Source organism: Pyxicephalus adspersus, chromosome 4 (assembly GCF_032062135.1).
Source record: "Pyxicephalus adspersus chromosome 4, UCB_Pads_2.0, whole genome shotgun sequence".
In the NCBI taxonomy this organism is placed as follows: Eukaryota; Metazoa; Chordata; class Amphibia; order Anura; family Pyxicephalidae; genus Pyxicephalus; species Pyxicephalus adspersus.
Window position 1 is genome coordinate 61,295,465 of NC_092861.1, and position 16,549 is coordinate 61,312,013.

The 16,549-nt window shown below is 37.8% G+C and overlaps 1 protein-coding gene and 1 long non-coding RNA gene across 2 annotated transcripts in view; one reads left to right on the top strand and one right to left on the bottom strand.

Moving 5' to 3' along the window:
• Positions 1-4,757, bottom strand: part of LOC140328647 (uncharacterized) — a 64,978-nt gene extending 60,221 nt beyond the window's left edge. Inside the window, exon 1 of the long non-coding RNA XR_011920322.1 lies at positions 4,034-4,757. This is a non-coding gene — a long non-coding RNA (uncharacterized lncRNA). The remainder of the gene's footprint in view (positions 1-4,033) is intronic.
• Positions 4,758-10,429: 5,672 nt separating this feature from the next.
• Positions 10,430-14,216, top strand: CLN8 (CLN8 transmembrane ER and ERGIC protein). The gene is made up of 3 exons (XM_072408417.1): positions 10,430-10,570; positions 12,587-13,230; positions 13,665-14,216. The coding sequence occupies exons 2-3, from the start codon at positions 12,712-12,714 to the stop codon at positions 13,980-13,982; spliced, it is 837 nt and encodes a 278-aa protein (XP_072264518.1). The 5' UTR covers positions 10,430-10,570; positions 12,587-12,711; the 3' UTR covers positions 13,983-14,216.
• Positions 14,217-16,549: the final 2,333 nt, after the last annotated feature.

Here is a 16,549-nt window from a genome sequence, read left to right on the forward strand (position 1 = left end):
GAATCGTGGGCAAATTACTTCCCATGAAAGAGGAATCCTGGGCAAAAATATCTCCCTTCCACCTCCAATCCTGCCTTGGTGTCACTATATATATATATATATATATATATATATATATATATATATATATATATATATATAAATATATATATATATATATATACACACATATATGACCTCTACTACTACTTTGGATAATTTATGAGCTGTTCACTCTGCATTAGGCTTTGTTACCTTTATTGGCTCCGGGAGGGTTTGATGAAGGGATTGTCTGAGACATGAAACATTCAGATTTGCCCAAAGGGTTTTGCAAACAATGAGGTTGTGAATACACTGTTCCGCTGCAGAACAGAAGGTAGAACAATCTCCTGGTTTATTTGAAAGCTTAAAGTGACTTTAGCGATAAAACTCAATAAAGGTATTAGGCCCGTTTGTGTCTCGAAAGAAGGTGGTGGAAGGATCTTTGGCTCTAAAAGATGCAGTCTCCAAAACCCTTCTATCTGATAAAGAAAGAATGGCCAGGGAAAAGGAAAAACAAGTACAAGGTATTCAAGCGAAGACCCATATCAAGACCTCACTGAAGAACTCCAACATGAGTTTGACCCATAGGGAGGTTGCCATAAAGCTTTGTAGACTCAAACAACTGGATTGAACCCAAATCATGTAGTAGGTGGCATTAATGCTCCTGGCTTTCAGTAGCAAGACCTGCAGAGAGCAACTCAAATTGATTTGCAGAGCCGGAGGGAGCAGACCTCCTGGGAGGTCTGGGTAAGCTGGAAGCCGAAGAGGCTCCCAGATGCTCAGTTGTGTTAGAAAGGGGTACAATTGATTGCTTGGGCCAAACTGAAACTACTGCATGGGTAAAAAAACATATGCCACAGGAACCTGAGCTGAGTCACAAAATGACAAACATGTCCACTTGCAATCATCACAAATGTTTTCTGATGCCAGCACTTTCTGTTGACCAGTAGAGCCCTCTAAAGGTAGTCTGTCTAGGAGATACTGAGAGAAAAGCAGGATTAACCCATTGGTGTGCTGACATGGAACTGAGGGTGGCACCATAGAATCCAAAATAATCCAGCACTTGAAGGTCCAGTATCAAAAGAATTTGTTTACTGAAGTTTTATAGCAATCAACTAAAGTGCTGCTTTGAGAATTTGGAGGCCGCCTTTATCAAGGCAAAGATACAGGATACTTGAATAAAGGAGGTCTTCAACTTTCCAAATGTCACATTGGTTGTATTAGCCAAAATTATGAATGAAGCTTCAGTAAACAACTTTTGACAAGTGTTGTCTACTTGTGTTTTTGTAGTAGTAAATATTAGAGAATGCTCTCATTGGCTAGTGGTTGTTGGGGAATGCCCCCAGCTAAATGAATACAGAACTGAAGTGCCAAAGGAGAGGTTGTTGGTGTAATGAAGATTAGTTACTTGATCTTTAAAAGAAATAGTATTCCTAATTAAAGTTTGTATAGCGTATTGATCAAACAGTATGCCCTAGTTTCCAATAGATTTTCATTACGTTCAATGTTTTTATTGAATTAATTATTTAATCTAATAATATCATTGAGTAGAGTATAACCAGCTTTAGATGCTATTGTAATATAGAAGAAAGCTCAGAAGAGTTACCATAAGTCTAAGTGAAATTCTAAAAGGGAAACAAAAGGTTACGTGAAAGTTAAATGGAGAAATGCTATTGTACTGCAGAGATGTACTGTATATATAAATATATATATTTATTTATTTATTTATATATACACTTTTTTTTTGGCTTGACATACATTTTAAGGAACAAAAGTTAGTTTCCTTATGAAGTAAGTAATATTCAATAATGTACAAAGGTTTTAGAACCTTGTGGGTTCTGTAAAAGAAAATTTCCAAAATCCTGATACCTTTTTCAATACCTTACCTTTTAATTAGTTTCTCCAAAAGACCTTTTTATGCATAATGAATCTTCCCCCACTATGTTATCTACCAAAGTGTGGCTCCCGAACTTTGGTTTTTGTGAAGTAGACAGTACATGTACAGTGTATTACACATGAACTGGTTTCCTAACACTACATGCCCCGTGTGTACTAACGCTGACATGTACTAATGAGAATGTATGCTCATTACTGTTATGTCCTACAAGTAGCAATTTTGTATTTAAAATTATTTTTTAACTTTCCTGGATAATAACAGAAAGGCACATGAAGATAAATAAGTGAAGTAGCCATACAAAACCATGGTAGCTCTTTTCCTTCTCTTATTGTCACTGGTCCTGTTCTGATTTATGAATAGGAAGAATATGCATGGATAGTAGTTTATAATGTGCCAAGAAATATATCCCTCATTGCTATTAAAAGATGTAATGCTAACGTTTATCTGTATTATTAATAATAATAAACAGGATTTATATAGCGCCAACATATTACGCAGCGCTGTACAATAAATAAGGGTTATGCGGCTTTTAAATTTGATATGTCAATATTTTGGATATTTCAAACAAAACACTACAATAGATTTACATTGATCCTTGCAGTTGGCTACAAGTAATAGACATACCATCCATTGTTCTATAATTATATTATAATAACAATATAAAATATAATAATATTTTTTTTCTATTGAATGCAATCAAAATACTGTTTCTAGCACAAAAAGTTTTGATTGGTTCTAAATTTTTATCTATTTCATTTAAAATTTCACATATATGTATGTATGTGTGTATGTATGGATAGCTTAGGGATGTAATCTTAGGTAAGTAAGTAAGTAATTTTAAGGTGTTTTTACGATGGATGTGCAGTAAAAGACTTTCACAGGAGTAGAAAAGAGAGGGAAAAGGCGGGCTTTTGTTGGCACTACATTTTGTGTGAATTTAAAGTATGTATTTGTGTGTTTTAGATACAAACATCCGTGATACCAAATATTCCATATAGGAATTTTGTTAAACATGATTACCATATCATTAAATACTTATTCAACACATATGAATTACATGAACATAGTACATTACATGAAGTCATATTGTCTCCATTAAATCCTGACACATTTCGCCCAAAACAGTGGCCTCCTCAGGGGATAGAAAGACTCAAGTAGATATAGGTGTGGTTAGAGGAAAAATCCAAGGTGTAGATGTGAAATTGTCAGCAGTGACAATGTGGAGATGCCAGTATAAAGATGGCGCTGTATTTAGGGTAATATCGCTGCAATTGAAGCAAGAAATATTTAACTGATTGCCAGGTTCCCTTGGTAATATGGATATTCCTCTGTCATGGAGTGGTTTCCTTTGTGTTTTAAATATGCGAGTTGCTTGTGGTACATTAACTCCCAACCGGAGTTGAGAGTTGAAGATATGTCCTGATTAAGTTGGTGGTGCCATAAATTGTTAAGGGTTAATTGCTCTGTGTATACCAAAGGAATTAAGTGGTTTGACAGTGTGAACCATGGGCAAATCCTAGCAGGTTAATAGAGTATTAGGCTAATTGTGCGCTGGTATTATTGGAATTATTGAACAGGAATCTTTATTTTGTTCTCATTGGTAGTTCAGTGTGGTGTGTACAGTATCCAAAGCCAGCCACACTCTTTCACAGAAGTACTTAGAAACAGGCAACAGTTTGCATGTGGTTGGCCAAGGAAACAGTGATGCAGAGGATATTCACATCATGCTTAATTTTAATGTATTATACGCTCAGACTCCAGTGGGACCCTGGCATACCCATCTACATTCTGGAAGAGTCTGGTGAGATGTAGACTTCATGAAATGTAAGGCACAAAAAAAAGCCAAACCTCCAATATGGAGGCCAAACAGAAGGCTTAGTGAATGAGGTCATGTTCTGCTGACATCTGCCATCCAATAAATTAAAAATAGTTTTTTTTTTTTTTTTTTTACATTTCCTTGTATGTTATTGGGTATTGCAATGTGAACTCTTACCACATTCACAAGTTAAGTGAATTATTCCTTCCAGAATCATAATTAATTTTAGTGAACAGTCTGACCTATTTTAGTAAATTAACTCAACTTTCTTTCACACATACTTTTTCTCAAAAACATACCTGAAGACAACTTCTGTGTTCATTTACTAATTTCATAAAGATTAACTGATGACATCCTACCAGACAGTTATTTTTTCAGAATCCTATAGAATAAATGAGAAGAGAAGAAACGAGGGTTTTTTATGGCAAAAAAGTGAATTTTACTTTACAATTAAAGTAAGTAATTAAATAATTGGTCGTAGTTGTAGTTTAGGTAACATAAACTAACAAGACAGACTTAAATCTAATTTAAAAAAAAAATATATATATTACTTGGCCCAGGATTGATGATTGATATGCAAGGAGGTAAATACGTAAGAGCAAACCAAATGGATGGTTCAGAAGAAGTTCAAATTGGTTATTATTTAGCAAAAAAATCAAAGATGTATATGGGAGATCGAGACAGGGATTCAATCTCTAATTATCAGTCTTTTAATATGGTGGGCTGATAACTAGAGACTGAATTCCTGTCTTATCAAAAAGACAAACAGCGCTGTGATTAGGTTTGTAAAAATATATTAACATCACAATATTAATGTTTTAAGAATCTGAAGTGCCACTAAACACACATTAAAATGTGGTTGCTGTTATAGCTTGCATCATCATTAGTGGACTGCAAATATTAAACCTCAGGGAATGTCCCTTCCTATTTGAGCATGTCTACTATAGTCCTCTATGGCCTACTGTATCTGCGATGTAGCCACCATGCTCTGCTTGTTCCTGATACTTCCTATGTGTTGATACATCCAGCCATGGCATGAAAAACGTCACCTCATCCATATCTAGCACCTTTAATAATCCTCAACCATGCAGCAATGTCAAGGCTTTTAGACAAAGGGTCGATTTTTGAATTGTTTCTGCTTCTGACATTTGTGGGAGGTAACAGAATTCCTAATGTTCCTGTGGAAGTACTGCATGGGAGATACATGGCTCCATGATCCTTTAGTTGTGCAGCTTTAGGTGAAGCCAGCATGCCTCTGGGGTTAAGATACATAGATCTTTTTCCTCTAACTTTAAAAATATGCACTGGGATAGGTAAAAGGTGTAATTTGAAGAGACAAGAGCATGTGACAGCAATTTGTATTGTATTGTAATGTATTTATCCTACTTGAAAACTCAGTATCCCATGGAGAGATTTTGCAATTTATGGTAATCTAGTTTGATTTTTTAAAGCAGCGGTCACCAACCGGTGGTTCGCAAGAAAATTTTGGTAGTCCTCGACACTGGCCAGTGCGCCCACTCAGAGGGGTCCCTCTCCTGATTCCACTGGGGGGGGGCACACCGGCCAATTTTTTCGCAAACCACAGGTTGGTGACTGCTGCTTTAAAAAGTTAAACTAGATTACCATAAATTACTCAGAGCTGCGGACTGGCCGTATGGACCGCAGGCTCAGGGTGGTGGGTGGACACAACCCACCCACTCTCTCATGGCAGGCTTAGACTTGCGATGGGAGAGTAGGCTGGTTCTGGCATCAGGACATCAATCTGGGGGAAGTTTCTTCCCTTTTAAGTGACTCACAGCTCCCCGAGCATGCGCGGTTTGGAGTCCGTAAATTTAGTGGTCTGTGAGCTCCAAAAGGTTGGCGACCAACCACTGTTTTAAAGTTTTTAAAGTGAAATTTTTAGGGTTCATAAATCCAAATGTAATCTGTGTTTGACAGCCCTGTCAAAGAGAAATACAGCGTTTAAAGAAAACAACTGCACTGGTAGATACTGTTTTACAGTTGTAGTAAGATATCACAGGTATGTTTTATAAGTATGACTTAGCTTTATTCTGCAAATTGTAGAGGTATCTAAGCCCTTAATTATTCTAATAAGTACTGCAATAGACATTAAATGCTACCTCTCTACTACCAACAATGCCAGCTACATACGTAGACTTCCCAGGACAGCAAACCTAAAGGGGGCAATGAATCAATGGATCTTGAATTATTTTTAAATGCTAAAAATGCCTTTCTGTGTGTAGGCCAACAGAGTGTTAAGATACTGTAGTTGTAATGTTAATCAATATGATGCAACAAAGTTGGCAGTTGGTATCTGATTGAACGTTTATTTATGTGCTAAGGGAAAGCCCTTTCAATAAACAAGCTTAGTGGAACAATATTTCTTGAAATTATATGTATATGACTGCATAGAAGGTTGAGTCCAGAATAATTTACTGAATAGTAGCCAGTACACTGTACACTTACACTTTACACGCTTTGTAAATCCTCACTTTGTCAGGAACACCAAGCTTAAGCTTAGTCTGCACAGACTGTTTTTTAAACGCTTATAAATGCCAATACTACTTTTAAATGTGTTTATGTGAGTTTATACAAGTGTTTAAAAGCAAGCCTAACAACACTTAAATTGCCCATATATTGCTTAAAAGCCCATATTGCTTTTATAGGGGTTTGTAAGGGTTTCTGGGTGTTTAAAAAGATTATAAATACCTGTAAACTCTTCCAAAGAGTGTTTAAAACCTTTTATAAACACTTCCATGGGTTTTATTGGAAGTGGTACAATCAGTTTCAGGGTTCTCCCCAGGCCCTTTTAGCTGGGTGCACCACCTGGCATTTTTCAGCACCCACCCGGCTGTTTTTGGGTGGTTACTAAAGAGTTTGATCACAATACAGGGGCTGCCACCCACCTACAATTTCTTCCCACCCAGCTTAAAAACATTTCTGGGTTGAGCACTGAGTTAATTTATAACACAGCATGTTACAGTCCACTGTACAGTTCCTGTACATGGAAAACCTAAGCCAAGCTCTAACTGAAAGCTCGTGTTCACTTTAACAGGCAATAATGAAAATTCTGAACAGGTATTTAGAACAAGTGGGTCAAGGTACTATCCCTGACGTTTTGTGCATAATAATATATTATGAAAGAAATATTATAAGCTGGTTACTGACTGCTCACAATTTTTGGCATTGTTATGAAATGCACCATGTTGCCATCCTTAGTAGTATTCATTAGTATTCCCTTCCAGGGAAAAACATCTGTTCAGTACCAGGGAGAGTCAGCTGCATTCTTGCAACATAGCAAAACCAGCACGACCTACTTACAGCCCAGGCTAAAAGCCATTTAATAAAAACAAATACAATGTCGCAATGTACAACTGACAATGAGCTCCATCATAGGAACAAAAACATTCCAATAGAATGCTCCTCTCATTGCAACGAATGCCCTGCTATAACTAGAAGTGAGACTGCTGACACCACAGCATGTGACCACCTAATCAACATCTGGGAATAGAAAAGGGTAAAGTGTATGGCGGGGAAAATATTTATGTTTTATGTATGCTTTCTGTCTGTATCAGGTAGATTTCCCTTTTCTTCCAGGCCAACAGGATGTAAGACATATCTCAATAACTATGGAAATCTCCTCTAAGAATAGCTGCCAACAGAACAGGGTTTTCCCAGTAAAAGATTCCCCCCATCTCCTGTTTCTTTGACAACTTACAAAGTTTGATTTCTCTTCACTTTCTGTACTGGAGATGGCGGTCACCTGTAATAGGAATAATTTCCCCAACATTAACATAAAACGGCCATTAAAACCTGACAAGGGTTTCACCACATACAAAGAAAAGAAATGGTGTGTATACATATATATATATATATATATATATATATATACACACACACACACACACACTATACATACACCTATACACACTCTACATATACACTATACATACACACCTATATATATATACCTATATACTCCATACATACAACTATATACACTATACATACACATACAGTTAGGTCCATACATTTTTGGACAGAGACAACTTTTTTTCTAATTTTGGTTCTGTACATTACTACAATTAATTTTAAAAGAAACAACTCAGATGCAGTTGAACTGCAGACTTTCAACTTTAATTCAGTGGGTTGAACAAAAAGATTGCAATAAAATGTGAGGAACTAAAGCCTTTTTTAACACAATTACTTAATTGTATATACTCTATACATACACTATACATGCACCTATATAATCCATACATACACATAAACCTATTCCCCCCATCCCACTATCTACATATAATGCCACATGCTAGGGAAAAGTTTTAAATGTTTCCTCCTTACACACCAGCACAGGGCGGGGCTGCTAATCCTTTCACAAAGAGGAACCAATTAGCTTGGTTCCTAATCAGGTGATCATATGATCACATGACATAAAGATCACATGATGGCTCAAGACTGCATTTTTATGCATTAACCTCCTTAGCGGTAATCCCAAGTGTGGCTCTGGGTTAATTTTCATTACCTAAATCAACAAACCCTGAGCCACACTCGGGATGGAATTGGCAGGGAGTTTAAAAAGCTTACCTGGTAAGCGGTGCCCACGACGTCCTCCAGCTTTACCCGGCATCTTCTTACCCTGGTATCTGTGTGCCAGCGTGCAGCTGGTAGGCCGGAAATTTAAAATAATACATTTTTTTTAAATGTACTGCCTTTTACATACCTAATATTCATACTGGCAGGGAGGTTAATGTTCCTATAATTAAAAAAAAAACAATAAACTTTACCAAATTAAAACACTGGGCCACATGTTCTTTGTTTGTTGAATAAAAAATGATAAAAACTGATTTAGGTATGCTAATGAATGATAGCGTTATTACCAAGTTATCCATCACATGCTGATACTACTATACTTGCCCTAGATGTCTAGGCTTGTATGGGAATGCACAATTTGCTTGAAGCCATCCACAACCTGCTGACACAAATACAAAACCTAGTACTACATACAAACCCCCCCATCTCATTCAAACAAAAAACCTAATAAAAAGGAAAACAATTGGACTTTGCACATCACAGTTGAAAGGCTCTGATATTGAAATCCAAATACTGTATAAGTGACTTCTATTGGCGTCTTCCATTCATCATGAAATATATGTGTTAGGAATGTATGTTACACCCAATTCATAGTTTAATAGATCACACCCAGGAATGCAGAAGGAAAGACACTATGGGCTCAAGCAGCAAACAGGACAGAAAACTTTTACCAATAAATATTTAGAACTCTATTTTAAAGCAGTGAATCTGACATTACCTGGTGGAGAATTATTTACTGACATTCAAACACATAGACCTGGAAGATTCACTACTCTATAAATTTACAGCATTGTTACATTATTCTGTGAAAACCATGGATTATCTCATCGCAAGGTGTCACCACTGGCTGTTATGTTTCATAGCACCTGACAGATTGGTGATCTGTAAAATAAGTTTAAGAATCTGTACAATGTCGCAGTACAGCCAATCATTTATGAAAATAAAACATACTGATAGTATGCATATAAAATGCATTTTCTGTGCTAAGAAGTATAAAGAGGTGAGAGTATATTAATTATGACTTTGTTGTCATCCAGAAAGGGTTACATCACAGGGACAAGTTATCCCTGGTAATCACCCCTATTCTTACCTAATTCAGTACACAGCTGATCACCAGCCTTACGTTACAGGCTCCAATCCAGTCCTGGAATTCATTACTCCAATCTCACTGTACCCAGTCAGCTTCCCACAGAGCGCATTAGAAACTGCAGCAAGTATCATTTCTTGACAAGGGACATCAAAGGCCATCTCATCATCTCAAAGATTCTTGCCCCTGCCCTGCTCTCTGGATTTCAGGTCATCATGGAGGCTAAAGCATGCCGGGTGTACCGGCCAGTCCTTCCCAGACATGATCTGGTTGCATTGCAGGGAGAGGCACAGATTATAATATTGAACAGGATTTATAACACCAGCATAATATTAATTAAATAGCGGTTGGAAATGACGAATACAGACAGTGACACGGGAGGAGAGGACCCTGCCCCAAGGAGCTTACAATCTTGAAGGTGGGGGGTGTATCATACAATAGGAGGGGAGATGGATACCCAGTCATGCTGCCCCTGGTATGTAATGAATGAAAAATTGATGGAATAAATCCAAATACATGCAGTCAGGGTAATTGACCCCCCCCCCCCCTAATTGCCCCTAGACTAATCACATATGACTGAGGTAGGGACAGCCAGTGACTATAAACATTGTACAATGCTGTGTAGTATGTTGGCGCTATATAAATACTGTGCAATAACAATGTAATCATTGTGGTAATGACGAACAAGGAAAGGAGAAATATACAGAGTGAGTGCTGAGTGTACAATGCCTGGGCCGCTGTATTAAAAATATTGTCCCATATACATGGCTCCTTACTGCAATATATACAGAAACACATTGTGCAGCCAACAGCATACAAAGTTCATTGCGGACAAGCGCGCAGTCACATGGGACTACAGATACCTGAGCGCTGTAATGATAGCAAGGTTGAAGATTTCCTTCTTACATGGCACAAGCAATAATAAACTGGCGTGCAGCACCATGGTACGGTCCTCTCCCCCACACACACCCCCCTCCAGACTCTTGTGATAGTACGTTCCCGGAGAAGGCGGAAGTGGCTGTGGCTGGGGAGAGCTGTGCACAGGTCACGTGTTCAGGGATGCCGAGTGCAGGCTGAATGCCCCGTATTGTATCTGAGAGGCAGGCGGCCGCCTCGTCCTGTGCTGTCCCTACGTCACGTGGTCTGCTCCCTACTGGTAGGTGACTCTGTGTTATGTACTAATAGAATGTTTGAGCAGGAATATGTGCGAAGTGGCTGCTATAACTTTATAATAGTGTACTTATGTGGCGTCTGTGATATTATAATCAAAGTTCTTAATGTTGGTGGTGTTAAAGTTTAAATGACAAGTCCAGTCATCATAAAATATCATTTATTGTGTGAGAATGAAGCAATGACCCCATTGGTATGTCCCTCTCCATGTGTCTGTCACTGTACATGTAATGGAAGTGTCCTTTATCCTCAGCATCCCCTCTCCATGACCAATCAGCTGACTTGTAATCTCTGAGTGGTCAGTGATTGGCTAAGGAGAGATGGAGGAGCACAAGGGACATGGGCATTGCTCTGGATGGGGGGTAATACAGATCACTGGGGGGACAAAATCTGCCCCTTCCTTTACATGTATGGTGATTCCCCCCTATTAGAGGGGTGTGTTATTGGTGGCGGGAGTTGTCTCCTATGTAGAGATAGTGCTCCTCAGTGTGTTTTATGAAGAATGTTATACAGCAGGAAACATATCACCGGTCATCTGCAATAATCATTCTGCTTGTTGGTAAATTTTAGGTGTGGACGTATCGCTCCACTTATAGCCGGGTCACACCTATAAAACAGCAATGTTCGCTTCAATAGTTTACAATGTTGTTGTGCAGTACCTGGCGATAGAATTATAAACAAGGTTCTTCTGTCCATGTTAATGGTTAATATGTGCCTATGGTGTTCATGAACTTTAAATGTAATAACATATATCTTAAGTGCACACCTTTCTCTAGTTGACCCCAAAAGATCTTGGTGAAAATGTGATCTTATAGCTTCTTTCTATTTGCAGTTGTTATTATTATTTTTATTATTAAACAAAACGTATATAGCGCCAACATATTACACAGCACTGTACATCAAATAGGGGTTGCAAAAGACAGACCGATATAGACAGTGACTCAGCTGTTGTCTTTAATATAAATGGCAGTGTACAGTGTAATATGCAGCATTCCTCCCTCCTCCTCCATAGTATACACAAGAATGTTTGTGTACCCGCAGTACCCACTTTCCACTTGCACTTCATTCTGGAAGTCATTCTTCATATTGGAGGGGGGTGAATATTGTATGCACATATGTTAAAAATAAACACATCGGCACATGACCCCCATCAATCTGCTGCTATTCCAGTCCAGTCATGAGACAAGGCCATACCCAAACTCTGTTCCTGTAAGTGACAAATAACATTTTAATTGCACTTTTCTATAATAGAAGGAAGGTAAACATTCATTTCACCTGTCAGCCATTGTGAGTCTCACATCTTTGCTTCATTCAAGTGCTGCAGCTCCCTCCAGAATCTTTAGTATGTGACCAGGATAGTTGGTTACGTGCATCTCCTGCACATGCTGCAACCTCTATATCACTGCTGTGTTCTGTAGTGACATAAAGACTGGTGGAAGATACTACAGCACAACAAGGGGTCTCTGAGGGAGGCTGCATTACTAGAACAGAGAGAAGGTAGTAGACACAAACTAATGGAGAGGTGAGTGTAATAACTTTTAGTGATTGGTTAAGAGCACTTTAACTGTCCAAGGGATAGCTGTGCGGGTTGGCAGGGCTGTGTAAGTTTCAACACTGGGTTGGCACATGCAAACCCCTTAGCAGAAAATAGCACTCTAAATGTTCTCCTTTTGTGTACTTAGCTGCTTGGAAATCCTTTTTAAGAATCTATTTGACAATGACTTGAACAAGTTTTAAATGCATCTGTTTTTCTTTTTTTAGGTTAGAATTAGGTTTACCATGGCTCTATGCCAGATGGAAAAAACAATTGCTAGGGCGGGCAATGTTTATTGCAAATAGTGAACTTCTCCTCCCACCTGATGGTTATAAACTTTCTTTTTGCATGCCATGCATTAGAGATTCAGAGATAGACCAAGGTACAGACAGTCAGGAATTGATCTATGTAGTAGTAGAGACATTATCTGTATGTATTTGTTCTTATTTTTCTTCTCTATTCCTGTAGGTGAAGATGCCAATTGTCTACCAGACACATCCTGAAACACTTGAAAGATCATCCTAAGCATTCTGCATAAGAAGTGGACGGTGCTGTTTGTTGTAGCTTGAAAAGGACCCATCATCTCTTCTACTATGTATAGCTTTGATTTTGATTTAGATTATTCATCATGGGGCATCTGCTTCAAGCTGATAGCTGCTGGTTTCCTGTTTTACATGGGGATTTTTACATTTTGCCATCTTCTGTCTGTACCTCTCTTTTCCACCTACAGAGCTCTGTCTACTCGGGAGAAGGTATTCTGGGATCTTGCAGCTACCCGAGCTGTATTTGGAGTACAGTGTATCATTGCAGGACTTATTGCATTGCTCTTTGATCCTGTACTTACTGCTGACAAGATCACTGGACGGAGAGGGTGGTCTTGGTTCACTATTTTAACAGCGGTTGGATTCTTTCTGTTTGAGAACATAGCCCTGCATGTCTCTAATTTTGTGTTTTGGACATTTGATGCTTTTTTGGCTGTTCACCACTTTTTTGCTTTTTTGGGCTACTTTGGTGTGATCTTCTGCAGCACAGCCGGACACTATTTGGGCATGGTGACTTTATTGTTGGAAATGAGCACACCTTTCACCTGCGTTTCATGGATGCTGCTAAAGGTAAACATGAGCAGACTAATTAGGTGATGGTGCCCATTAAAAAAAGTAAAGTTCTCACTTTGTGGGCTATCATGGTATTTTATAAATAGTTTGTTTTAATGTTTGGTGGCCCATCAAGGTAAATTTTGGTTTTCATGGAGGGTTGTAATCACCTTAGTAGGTTTATATATTGACCATATGAATGTACTGCAGCTCCTCTCCGATATCCCACTTTTCCACATTTTCACTGTTTTAACAATCTGCAAAATGCTGCGTAGCACTGCAAGGCAATAAGCATAACCTAGCTTTCTTTTGCACAAACATTAGGGAATAATGGGTAGTTGTTTCTTAGCCAATGACCATTTGATGCTTTATTAATTATTTCTGATTTTTAATTAGATGAAATTCATATCTCTAATTTCATTCTTTTTTCTTTCTGTACTTTGTATTCCTAGGCTGGCTGGTCACGTACCTTATTTTGGAAGACAAATCAATGGCTTATGATTCACCTGTTCCACTGTCGCATGGTCCTTACTTATCACCTCTGGTGGGTATCCCTTTACAACTGGGATCGCATGGTGACCACATTACCCCTGGCATATCTAGCATTTTTCCTTACTGGCTTAGCATTAGTGACTCTTATTCTGAATCCATACTGGACTTACAAAAAGACCCACCAACTGTTGACTCCTGTTGACTGGAACTTTGAACCAGCTTCCTCAAAGGCAACGGTAGTAGGCAATGGGGGACTAATTTTAAAGAAGGATAATTAAAAAAAAAAAAAAAACACAAAGCAAACTTGTGATGAAACATGGTGTTGGTATAGTCAATATTGGCTATTTACAATGTATAAGTGTTACCAATATTTTGTGATTTTACTTTTTTATTGGCATTCATTTGCACAAACACAGCTTTAAAATTATAGTTACAAAGATTTGGAATTTTTCAAATGATACAGTAACTTACTCCTAATAAAATCAAAGTTTGCATAAATTGTCAACCCTAAATGACATTACAAGTGGCTGCTTAATTTTTTATGTATTTTCAACGCACATATATTGTGTGTTTTCTTTAAATATGTGCTCAGTATCTAGGAGAGTGTTAAAATAGCCTGCTGTTTTCCAAATGTAGCTAGACCAAGTGTACATGTTGCCAAGGGCTGGTCTCAGTAGCCATGAATTTGCAGAGCATGATAGGTATTATGCGTTTTCATGTGCTCCTGTTAGCCTCTGTTGGCTCCTTTGATGCACACTGTTGGATTTAAACAAGTACTTGAACTAATTTTCTTGATGTTCCACAACTCATACTACTGAAATAGACCTACTGGAAAAAAGTGGAGTTTCATATAATTTGTTACATACACATGATATGACGAGAACAGCCCCTGTATGAGTTGAGGAAGTTACTCAGTATAATGTTGTAGCTGTTTGCTATTGTTGCAGTGTTACGAAAACACTTGATCTATTCGAGACTTCATCAGTGTGATAATTCTGCTTTATTGTCTAAGCAGTTGCCTTGAGGCAATTTGCTGGCCATGCTCTAAGGTCTGACTGCAGTTGTGGAAAAGTCACCAAATTTAAAATGTTGGCCGGTTTGCAAGACTAGGTAAAGTATATTTTTATTAGATACAGAGGTTCCTAATTCTATTTATTTAGCTGTTTGCCTGGAGTCAGCGTATAATTTTAAATAAATGTTTACTACATTATTACAATACACAAATCTTTTAGGCCCTGTAAGGCTCACATATTCTGTTGAAGTCTGCTTTGCATGGAATAGGTTTCAGCTACAAAACATTTTATATCCATACACCATAGCTCTAAACCTGTAGTCCTATTGGTTAGGAAAACAAAAACAATGCTTGCATTAAAGGTGTCGCCACTTTCTTAAAGGGGAAAAAAAAGTATATGCAATATAGGATATACAATTTCTACACAAGTGATTTATGTTTAGTCTGCAGCCATTGTAATTCGATGAAAACCAATATGGCATCCTTGAGCCATTCTGTACATTGTAGATGTAGAGAAATGTCATCAGAAGTATAATTTCCTGCTTGTCTGATTGGCTGACTGATTTTTCCTTTCTGTACTAAGATACACATCTTATTTTAAGCATCCTGGGTAGGCTGCTAATATCTCACAAAGATTTTCTTGGTGCAAATGCAGCGGATGCATGGTAATTCCCCCACCCAAAGTGTTCATATGTTATCTTGATGACCCCGATTTGTCTGGCTGTGATGGCACTTGGTAACACAAGTGACCCTTCAAGCCATATTACTGCACAAGATTATATTCCTTGCACTTTAGCAATCCATAACTTCCATCATAGCTTGATGAATCAGACCAAGGACAGCTTAAGCAGTGGGCCTATTGGGAGTGGCAGTCAAGGGGGTTTATTTTCATTCATACTACAGCTTGACGGCTAAGCTCCAGGCAAACTGTCACACAGCCCTTTTACTTTCCAAAAGATTTGTATTGTGGTATATCTAATTCTAAGATTGACGCATCTCTACCACATAGCACAGCTCTGTCTAATTTTTCCTCTTTTCTGCAGTTAAGTAGCACTTAAAGGTTTTGTCCCTTCACCAACCTGTGACTGCACAGTGCCATAAGAAGCTGCAGGCTGATTAACTCTTTTTCACAAGGAGGAATTGAACTTATCAGCTGAGTCAAGACTACCTTATACTAAATTAGATGTCTCTCTGCTTTTTTATATTAAAATCATGTTCTTTTGTCATCATATAAGGCATACAGCACAACCGATTGATTCTTTTGTGTTGCTTCTTCCTCTCAGTCTGAGCATTTTTAACAGTGGTTTGCAAGGCCGATACCAAGTCCAATATTGGATACATTTATTGTTGTATAAATTATTACAGGGCCTGTTTTTTTATCTTCTTTATTATCTTTATCTATATCTTTTTTTAATATAATATTAAGTGTTATCTATTAAAAGCAATACATAAATCAGTTTTCTTGTGAGACTTTCCACAACTAACTGAAGATTAAAATCACTAATCAAAGGATAGAAGAGTGTCTTTGTAGCTTAACTATGTTAAGATAACAGTGCAACAAAATGTCTATTTATTTTCTTACTAATATTTGTTCAATGTGTACTCCTGTGTTTGTAAAGCATTGGGACCAATAAAAGAAAGCAGATCAGGACACCTAACATGATACACTAGTAACATTTTAATGGTGTGATTTCATTGGGTATTGGTGAAAAAAATCTGTTTGTATCTAATGCTTAGTAAAGCTGATTTACTAAAGGAGTTAAGAATGTTCATTCAAAAAAATGACCCATAACAATTCCTGTTTACTTATTTCACATTCCTGTTTACGTAGTT

Coding starts and splice junctions, on each gene's coding strand:
- CLN8 (XM_072408417.1), top strand. CDS start 12,712: ATGTATAGCTTTGATTTTGATTTAGATTATTCATCATGGGGCATCTGC. Junction 13,231..13,664: donor TTTCATGGATGCTGCTAAAG/GTAAACATGAGC, acceptor TTGTATTCCTAG/GCTGGCTGGTCACGTACCTT.